At 34.0% G+C, this 10,923-nt stretch overlaps 1 protein-coding gene across 1 annotated transcript; it reads left to right on the top strand.

Annotated features, from left to right (window-relative positions):
* The first annotated feature begins 7,123 nt into the window (after positions 1 to 7,123).
* Positions 7,124 to 9,694, top strand: LOC113773079 (UDP-glycosyltransferase 86A1-like). Its single transcript, XM_027317610.1, has 2 exons — positions 7,124 to 7,874; positions 8,629 to 9,694. The coding sequence occupies exons 1-2, from the start codon at positions 7,340 to 7,342 to the stop codon at positions 9,531 to 9,533; spliced, it is 1,440 nt and encodes a 479-aa protein (XP_027173411.1). The 5' UTR covers positions 7,124 to 7,339; the 3' UTR covers positions 9,534 to 9,694.
* The last annotated feature ends 1,229 nt before the right edge of the window (positions 9,695 to 10,923 follow it).

Here is a 10,923-nt window from a genome sequence, read left to right on the forward strand (position 1 = left end):
GCTCCGTCGCCGGTTCTCGCGCCAATTTCCGGTGCCGGTTCTCACGCCAATTTCCGGTGCCGGTGCCGGTCCTTTTTTTTTCCCCCTTTTTTTCCTCTCCCCCTCTTCCTCCCCTGCCATCATCCTCTCTTGTCTTTTTTTTTTCTCTCTACGTCTGGCGCCATTCCTCTCCCCAGCTCTCTGTGGAAAAAAAAAAAGAAAGAAAAGAAAGATGGTGAGAAGCGGGAGGGGACAGGGGAGGCGAGGGTGGCGGGGTAGAGGGGGTGGGCAGGGGAGGGGAAAGGCGGGGCAGAGGGGCAATGCTGCTGGGGGTGGCGGAGGGGAGGGGGAAGGCGGGGGGGAGGGGGAAGGGGCAGAGGTGGGGGGGAAGGGGAGAGAGGGACGGCGGGGGGAGGGGGGGTGGGGCAAAGGGGGAAGGGGCAGAGGGTGGCGGAGGGGAGGGGGAAGGCGGGGGAGGGGAAGACGGGGCAAAGTGGCGGAGGGGAGGGGGAAGGGGGAGCAGAGGGGGGTGGCGGGAGGAGGGGGAAGGCGGGCAGAGGGAGGAGAAGGGGAAAGGGAGAGAGGGGTGGCGGTTGCTGGCAGGCTGCTGGGGTGGCGGAGGTAACGGAGAAGAAGAAGAAGAAGAAGAAGAAGAAAAAGAGAGGAAAGAAAAGAAAAAGGAAAGAAAGAAAAAGAAAAAGAAAGGGAAAGAGAAAAAAAAAACAAGAAAAAAAAGAAAAGGAAAAAAAAAGAAAAATTTTTTTTTCATCTTACAAAAACTTCTACAAAAATTTTCACCTTACAAAAACTTCTACAAAATTTTTTCAAAAACTTCTACAGTGCACTACAGTAAAGTTTTAGACAAACTCCCAAAAAACTCAGGTTCCAAACAGGCCCGTAATTTAGAGGAAATTTCTTGGTCAGCCCTGATCTAAATTTTTTCATCTGGTCAACTGTATATGGTTGGAAGACCATGTTATGGTCAAATTATTTTCTGTCTTTTTGGAGATGCTAGTTTTAAAGAGATATCTTAAATATTTTTTATACATATTTTATGGATTAAAATTTTTTACATTGATAATGTATATAGTAACAGGTTTAGATGTATAATAATAAATTAAAATTAAATTAAAATTATAACTTTTGCAAGATTAGCATGCATCTTTTCTGACTAGTGTACACCATAAGTGAAAGAAGGATTAATTCAGCGAGGGGGAGGATTGGGTTGGATGGTACGAGGGAAGGGAGTGTAAGCAAGAGATATCGGGTTCGAGTCCTCCCGCTTACACTTAAAAAAAAAAAAGGATTAATTCTATATTATTAGTTACGTGATGGGTTGAACTTTCACTTACCTCTAGTAAAAATATCGCATTTGCAATAATGTGTATTGGACAGAAGGTATCATGTCCTTTGTCATTTTGTTTCCACAATTGTCTGGCACTTTCTAACAGGTTTATCCATGCCTCCTTGGCACTTTCTATTGAAAATCACTAATTGGATAGATCAAATGCACCTGGACCAAATAATAGTCGAGTTGGACCACTGAAAATGGCAGCCAAAAAAAAATGTTGGGGAGTGGGAGCATCCTATGGCAAGCTGGAAAGTGATGTATAACTCATGACCAACCCATGGAGAAATTGCATATTAAAATCTTGATTCTTGCCAATAATTAATAAAAGGGAAAATGGCCATTTTGATCCCTTATAATTGGAGTTTTGACTACTTTAGTCTCTTATCTATCACCACAATCATTTTAATCCCTTCTTTACCATAATGAGTCAATCTAGTTCTTCTAATGGAAAATTGAAAATTTCTAACGAAGTTACTCTCATGCAGAGTATACGCACGAATAAAAATGACCATTTTACTCCATTATTATCAGAGTTATGCCCAATTTTTTTCCTTATATGTCATCACAAACCTATTAGTGCATGTGTGTGTGTGTGTGTGTGTTTTTTTTTTTTTCTTTTCAAGTGTGCTCTTTATTTTTTAATTTCAAAGCTAGACTTACAGTACACAGTATCGGCTCCATTAGGGTTTTCTAAGTTCCTTTTAAAAGTCCTATATTGATTTTGTTTTATGAGAATTTGTTGAAAGGATTAAATTAGACACAACTTTGAAGATAATGGGCCAAAACAATTATTTTTAATAGTGCACGTGCATTGCATATGACTAGCTCTATTAGAAATTTTTAGTTTTCTGTTAGGGGTCGTAGATTGGCTTTTTTGTGTAAAGATAAGAAACTAAAATAGTCACAGTAATAGATAAGGGACTAAATTAGCTAAGAATCCAAAGATGAGGGACTAAAATGTCCATTTTTCTTAGCAAAAGTCAAAATCTGTCTAGAAAATGACATCCAATTTTGATAATGTGAAGTAAAAATATGTTGATATAGATCGTAGGTCGATTTAGTTGACCCATTAAGAATTTGGTAGGAGGTCACCGTCTTAGCTTTAATAAGTATCTCCCTCAAAAAAAAAAAAACTTTAATAAGTATCATAACTCCCATCTTCCATGAGATCATAGCTGTAGATGCATTATGCGGATGACTTGAGGTTTATTCTGGATTACTTGTTTATCCTAAGGTATCAAAATCAATCTAAGACAAAACATTGAATGCTCTCTCTAAGTTCTCAAACTTTAGGTGACTTGAGTTAGTATTCACAGCCAATTACTGCTGAAGAGGTTCATAAATATACTTGCGAAAAATTAAAATTTCATTAAAAGAGTCATTCTTTATTGTCACACCTAGATCAAAGAAAATAATTCAAATTAAATTTTAATTAATGTCATTGGATCCTTCTAGCTAGTGGTCAAGAATTTTAAAATTAAAGAATGTGTTGGAATTAGAGAAATCCATGAATAAGTAAAGGGGGCATGGTTGGATGGTAAGTAGAGATAGCAAAATGGGCGGGATGGACGGGATCTACTTGGATTTTAAATAGGACCGAGTAATATGAGTTTAGACCCAATTTTATCCATATCTATTTTGGGACTAATTTGGGTGAGATCACTTCGAAATGGGTTTAAATTGATCCCGTCTAATACTCAAATCTATTTTCTGTATTCTTTTTTTTCTTTAATTCTTTTTTATATTTTATATAATTTTAATATTTTTGATTTATTAAACAACAATTTATATTGACAACAATATTTTTCTTTGATTCAACAACAATATTTTTCCATTTCCTTCTAGCATGGAGGTTTATTGACAATTTATATTTTCTAGTACGCTAATCTTACCATCAACGGGACTCAACCACAATGAAACAGATCAAGAATTCTAGGAAGGGTCTCATAGTTTAGACTTTTAGGCTGAATAGTGAACCTCAATATTGATTGGATAACCACGTGAAAAATCCTAGATTTTGGTGAGATGTTTGAACCCCAATGGATATCCAGGTATCTCTAGAGAATTCCCATCAATTGATGGGTATAAATAGAATTAGTCCCATTTCAAGTGTAACCTCAAAATTAGAATACCCATCCCTCCTAAAATTCTTTTAGACATGGGTAACCATGTACACTTAGGACAAATTGCCATCTCTAGTGGTAGGGGGGAGAGAGTGTAAGTGAGAAGTTATGGGTTCAAGACTTTCCATTTACACTGAAAAAAGAAAGAGAAATCAGTGAATAAGTCACTCAATTATCCTGCTCAAAAAAAAAAAAAAGTCACTCAATCTGTCAAATAAATAAAACAAATAGTTGAATATCAAGAAAACTTGCTGGCCCATTGTGAAGTTTGCTCAAAAGACTTGCACTCAATTGTCAAATAAATAAAACAAATAGTTTAATATCAAGAAAACTTGCTGGCCCATTGTGAAGTTTGCACAAAAGTCACGCACTGACTTCCAAGCTATTAAGTGGCGTCTTGTCCAATAGATAAAAATTTTGCATGACCCTATAATTCCCTGTGGTGTCTTGTCCAATTAAGTAGCTTTGTGTTCTGCATGCAAAGTTGGGAATGATAAATTCTTTGACTAGGAGGAAAAACTCTATTTTGCTTTTGGTCAGCTTAGTGAGCTATGAAATTATGCATCAAAATTATATCTAACAAATTCAATATATATAATTTTCTAGAGTAAATTTTAAAGGAATGGAAGCAAATGTGGAAGGCTGCTTTGGATACATGATTAAGAATCTTCATTTGTTGTTGAATGGTTAGGCTTAGAATTTCTCTTGAACCTCAAAATGTATCTTTATGTGTAGAAACAATTACTCTTTATCTCTTATAAAATTTTCCAGTCTGCATTTGTTTTTTTCTGGTAAGACCCATTTTCGACTAATTTTCTATCAAAATTGACAACTGAATCTTAGATATTTTAATTAACTATGGGAAAGGATTTGTCCATTATTTCCCCTCCAATCCTAAAAGGGTTGGAGGTAGGCATGTCAATGAATAGAATTTGGGTTGAATCCCCTTGATCCAGATTTAGATCTATTAAATTTAATTAGATTCAGACCGAGACCCAAACCTTTATGGGTCTGAAAAAGCAAATTCAGATCCAAACCCTCATGGATCTGAGTATGCAATATGCATTCATTGTATTTTTCTAAATATACTAAAGTAAAAATATATTAAAAATATATAAAGCTCAAAAATGATATAAGTGCCATCTAATTTTTACTTTCGAATAATAAAATTAATATTCAAGAAGTTGAATGCAATATTGTGAACTTAAAAAAATTGTAATTGACTATTTCTATTTATTTTCAAAATTTTGTATTTATATCCAATCATTCATTTGTTTGCCCTTATTTTTTCTCTTTTACTTTTCTTCTTTTCCTAAAAAGTTTGTACTAATTACAAAGACAACTAGAATTAGTTTGGAAAATAAAACAATAATGAAGTCTTACTGTATTCAATTTAATGGCCATAGAATATTAAATTATTTTGTAAATTTAGTAATATGTATGTATGTATGTATGTATGTATGTACACACACACATATATAGATATAATTTAATTATACATATATGGATTTGGATTTGGATATGGATCATGAGAAACCAGATCCTACCCAAACCCACGACTCTCTTATAAGATTTGAGTTAAATTAAATCCAAATCTTATCCAAGTGTATTGGATTTAGATTGAATCTACGTAAGATTCAATCCATTGACATGTCTAGTTGAAGGCTACATATCTCTCTTCGATATTTGGTTCTTTCGGTTTAGAATATCTAGGTATGATTTAGCTGTTTCCTTTTTATCCCCGCGGCAAACAGGACATAATTTATCTGATTTTTCTTTTTCCTACAACAAAAGAAATTAAAGGCACTATATTTTTGGTACAATAAATTGTTCTTGTCATTTTATAAGTTCAATTCATATTAATTTGTTCAAGTAGCATTTTTTCGTGTAGTGCCCTACATGCAACTTTTCGCCCCTAAACTATACCATTGCCACAAACTGCACTAAAAAATTTTATTTTAAAATTCACATTATTATTTTTTTTTTCTACCATCCAACTCAGCAACAACTCAATTTTTGTGATTTTTTGATAGAAAAAAAATGCACGTGAGCGTCAAATGCTACCTATAGCAATCATATATTTTTGTAGGAAGAAATTAAAGCTGACTGGTTATGCAATGGAATCTAGTCATTCCATTTGAAAATTCCCCATAAAATATTGCAATGCAGCAAAAAGAATTTCTTCAGGGAATAGCTGTTACCAATAGAAAGAACATTGAACAAATTTATCAAAAATTATATAGAAAGATTTTTCATATGACACTCCCCATGGTTTGTTGCATATGGAGCTTAGATGCATCTGTTTTGTCCAAAATCTACAAAGACACTGGGTTTTGGTCTAAATTAGAGAGCTAAAAAAAAAATTCAAGGTGCAAATTGTACCCAAAATGTTAGTTTCTTGTGCAATATATGACTCGAGTAGTTCGTTATAGGTAAAAATGACATTGAGGGCATGATACTTCTCATTATGCTGTGTGATTTTCTCATTAATACCATAAGCCAAGAATTAGTTTTATACCAGAAAATTCCAAATTCTTGAAATAAGAAAAAAAGGAAAAATCCAAATTCTCATGATTAGTATATGATGCAGAAAAATAGATGCGAATGTGAATTTACCATTCCTACCCTTTTATGTTGAATGCTTTCCTTTGGTTTTTAGCATTTCCAAACTGTCATAATTTTTTTTTTCCAACAAAAGATACCAATTTTATATATATTAACACTTGAAATTACAAGAGTTAATTACAAAACGGGGTAACTACCCCCATATCTTTCCTAGCTAGTTCTGATAACCAAGATGGGAATGATCCCTCCCATTCAATTATTCAAACTGTCATAATTAGTCTGTCAAAATTTAGAAAAAAGGAAGCCAACTTGGTGGTATTATATGTATTTATTTTCATTTAAAAAAGGATACCCACTCAGATCTAATTCCATCCGTGAAACATTTTTGTTTTCATTTAACGTGTCAAACTTGAAATCTAATTAAGCTAATAAAAACAAGGAGACAATGACATATAACTTTAAAATTACTTTTTCGATTTGTTTTTTGGTGCAATAATTAGTTCTTTGTGTTCAAATTTGTTGCATAGTTGCGATATTTCATGGTCGAAAGAGTAAAAAATGGACTATTCCAGGATTCGAATCTCCATAAAAGCCAAGACAGTGGAAAATTGGCTTTCATTTCCAACTATGTTGCTAATGTTCTAACTTTGTGATTGGTCCATTATGTTCCTAAGCATCCTTGGATTTGCTTTCCCAATGAATTTGTTGTTATCCTATCCTGAGCATTATTCTCCAATCACATGGCAGGAAAAAAAAAAAGAGAAAAATATTAGTTCTCAGAGAATTATTGGTTAACAATTGTTCATAGCATTCAAAATTACGTGAGAGGGGTCAGTGCTGTTGGGGTCTAGTACGGTTTGGTCCGCTCATTATACTTTACCATTATTTAGTGTATAATTACGTTACACTATTATATTCGGGTTAGTGGTATATATAAATAAAATATTTGACATATATCTAGTACAAAATTATAATGTATTTGTATATAAAAAATTTAAACATATACAATAACTGGATAAATCACACGAAATACAATTATATTGAGTCCTTGTCACAAAATTACAATATTTGTCACCTATTTTCTTAATATTTCTTATTAGATGCCTTTGCAAATGTATGACATGGACCAAAATATATCCATGGGAATTCATATTGACATGCAAAATGTCCGAACAAGATACAAATTAATTAAGATGATCACACCAATTATTTTATTTTTAAACTCCTCTACCTTGCTCTGCCAATGTTAAATACAAGCATGCAACTCCCTTCTCAATTGTGACAAGCCAAAAAGCCTAGTAAACTATCTACCTTACAAGAAATGGGAGAGATTCAACCCAAACCACATGCCCTCCTGTTACCTTATCCTCTCCAAGGCCATGTCATACCTTTCATTCACCTAGCCACAAAACTTGCATCAAATGGCTTCATCATCACCTTTGTTATTACAGAATCGATACACCACCAAATAACGAGATCCAAAAACCAAACCAACCACTGCAAAGAAGGCGGCATCAACATCTTCGCCGAAGCACGAAAATCAGGGCTGGACATAAGATATGCAACTGTGAGTGATGGATTTCCACTTGGATTTGATAGATCACTCAACCATGATCAGTTCTTTGAAGGAATTGTTCATGTTTTCTCAGCTCATGTCGATGAAATTGTGGGGAAGTTGGTTCAGTCTGACCCTCCAGTTAATTGTCTGGTTATTGATACTTTTTACGTATTTGCATCACCAATTGCCAGGAAGTATAACCTTGTGAACATTTCTTTCTGGACTGAACCAGCTCTAGTTTTCACTCTCTATTATCACATGGACCTATTGAGGATAAATGGTCACTACGATAACTATGGTATTTCCTCTATCTCTCTCTGGTTGCATGCATCTTAAATAATTCTTACCTAGTAGAACTGTATATTATATATTCTGCTAGTATTGTAAGGGATAAGCATATGCATAGGACAACAAGACTATATCAACCACAGAATGAAGTATATATACCACTCATTCATATGGACATATTAATTCAGGTTTCTTATAGCAAAAAGAATCTTTTTCTGCAGTTTCTGCGTTAGCCTTGCCTCCCTGTTATCAACTTTTTGGACTAGACTGCTGTACACCCTTTAAAATTTGGTGTTTATTTCATAGATAAATGTGAGGAAACTTATTCTTTTTTTCTTTTTGAAAGTTATTTCGAAAGAACTTGGTCCATACAACAGGTCATGAAGAAAAAGAGTGGAGGTGGGTAGCTTCAAAAACTACTGGGAATATCTATTTTTGGAATAGTAAGAGGTGATGTGAGAAAGTGACACAAAGGAATCCTCCCTTGCTTGATAACGTAGCAAACGAATATGGTATACTCAAGTCAATAGATATATAATGAACTTTTAAGTTAAAAAATTCCAATTACATAGAAGTTAATTTTTTCGAGATATAAGTTCATTGTAGATTAATATCAAGAAATATGTAAAAACCGACAAAACTTTTACTATAAAAAGAGTATTTCTAATTATAGGAAAAACCTCAAAGTAGTTAAACTTATCTAAAGCCTGATATATATATGGAATTCTAAGTGCTCATGGTCTATTCTCTTGTTCCTTAACTAGATAAACGAGAGGACATCATCACATACATACCAGGGGTGGAGTCAATAAAGCCAACCGATCTGACATCTTATCTTCAAACTGATCCAACCACAGTGGTGCACCGGTTAATCACCAAAGCATTTGTGGACATTAGAAATTCGGACTTCGTAATATCCAACACTATAGATGAACTCGAACCACAAATAATCTCGGTTCTACAAGAAAATCAACCTTTCTATTCAATCGGACCAATTTTACCCACCGGTTTGACCAAAAGTTCGGTTCCGGTGAGCATGTGGTCCGAGTCGGACTGTGGCCCGTGGCTCGATACAAAACCTAAGGGCTCGGTTTTGTATATTTCCTTTGGCAGCTATGCTCATACTAGTAAACATAACATTGTGGAGATAGCTCATGGTTTGCTTTTAAGTGAGGTAAATTTTGTTTGGGTTCTTCGGCCTGATATTATAAGCTCAGAGGAAGCCGATTATCTTCCAACCGGATATGACCGATTGATAGAATATAGTGGCATGATCGTGCCATGGTGCTCGCAAGTTGATGTGCTTTCTCATCCAGCAGTCGGAGGGTTTTTAACGCATTGTGGATGGAACTCTATATTGGAGAGTATATGGTCTGGTGTTCCAATGATTTGTTATCCATTATTGACCGATCAATTCACAAATCGCAAATTAGTGGTGGATGACTGGAAAATTGGGGTTAATTTACACGATAAAAGGTCGGTTACACGCGAAGAGATTGCTGAGAATATTAGATGTGTGATGAGTGGGAAATCTTCAGATCGATTTAAGCAAGAGATCAAGAAAGTTAAGAAGACATTGGAAAATGCATTAGCAAGGGGGGGTTCGTCACAGAAAAATCTGAACCAGTTTACTATGGATGTGAAAAAGAAAATTCGAAAGAATCAATAGTGGTTTGCTATCAAGTTTGAAGATCAATCTTGATTTGTTTAGCATAGGAATAAGGAGTCAAAATTTGCCACTCCGACTTCCCATTTAGTTTCTTGAACGGGTATCCTTTGTATTGAGTTTGTCAGGTCACTATTTCAAATTAGTAGTTTATTTGGCGCAAACATTTTTTGTTACTTTATGTTCTTCCAACTTTACCTTCATAAAATTCACTTATTACTTTACTATCTAAACACAAATTATTAAAATAACTACCTGTAACTATTTTTAATCATAACTCATATAAATACATCTTGACAAAATGACTAACTCTAGGCATTGTAACTATTAAAGTAACCATTATTTGATGAGAAAAAAGGTTAAAATACCACTATTTACTTTAGTAATTAAAGTTTTATATAAAATTAATTCATAAAAAATTATTTCTGAATTGCACACATATACCAACTTAATAATCCTGATACCAAATTAGTAAGATATTATTAACTAATTCTTAATAATCCTCGTACCAAATTAGTTGTCGCAGTGTGACAAACAAGCTCCGAATACTCCAGGATTCAAATGTTTCGGTTAGTTTCGTGACATTTGGAATTCAAAATTAGTCTCATACGTGTTTTGGTTACTTGAAATGTAAAGGGATCCAAAGTTTTGCCTCAAATTACTAGGGGACATGTTTGTGAAAGACTTATGCAAGTTAATTAAAATCATAAATCACATCGACTGGACATTTTATGGTATGATGATGATTTGCTAATGTGATTCATTATTCTTCTGATCAGTTTTGTCCTTTTCCAAAGATTAAAAGAGGAGGTCCTTGTCAATTTGTCATGTCCTGTACTCCAGTTCGTGGATGCTGATTGATTTATGTGTATTCGTCGGGGTTCATGCAGGAGTTAATAATTGTGTTAGGATGATTATAGGTGTTCGTATAGAAAGCTGTCTAAGCATAATTTGCTTAGCAGCATAATTATAGGAGATTTGTTTAGTATAATTATAGTCTTATTATAGGAGATTTGTTTAGCATAATTGTAGCATAATTATAGAAAAGTTGCTTGGTATAATAGCACATATTTTGGTGTATAAATGGATGCTGTATCCTGTACTAAAAATTTAATATACACAATTCTTCTAAAAAAAAAAGCACATATTTTCATGTATAAATAGATGTTATATCCCTGTACATAAAATATAATATACACAATTCTTCTCTAAAATATAATATCCCTGTATCCCTGTACATAAAAAAAATTAAAAAAAGTTATATCCCTGTAAAATAATATCCCTGTATCCCTATACATAAAAAAATGTTATACCCCTATAGATTTTTTTTGAGAAGAATTGTGTGTATTATATTTTATGTACAGGGATATAACATCCATTTATGCATGAAAAT

This window comes from Coffea eugenioides, chromosome 6 (assembly GCF_003713205.1).
Source record: "Coffea eugenioides isolate CCC68of chromosome 6, Ceug_1.0, whole genome shotgun sequence".
NCBI lineage: Eukaryota > Viridiplantae > Streptophyta > Magnoliopsida > Gentianales > Rubiaceae > Coffea > Coffea eugenioides.

What these genes read in the sequence shown, in the direction of transcription:
- LOC113773079 (XM_027317610.1), top strand. Translation starts at nt 7,340, where the DNA reads ATGGGAGAGATTCAACCCAAACCACATGCCCTCCTGTTACCTTATCCT. An exon ending in TGGTCACTACGATAACTATG is followed by an intron (nt 7,875 to 8,628) that starts GTATTTCCTCTA and finishes TTCCTTAACTAG; the next exon opens with ATAAACGAGAGGACATCATC.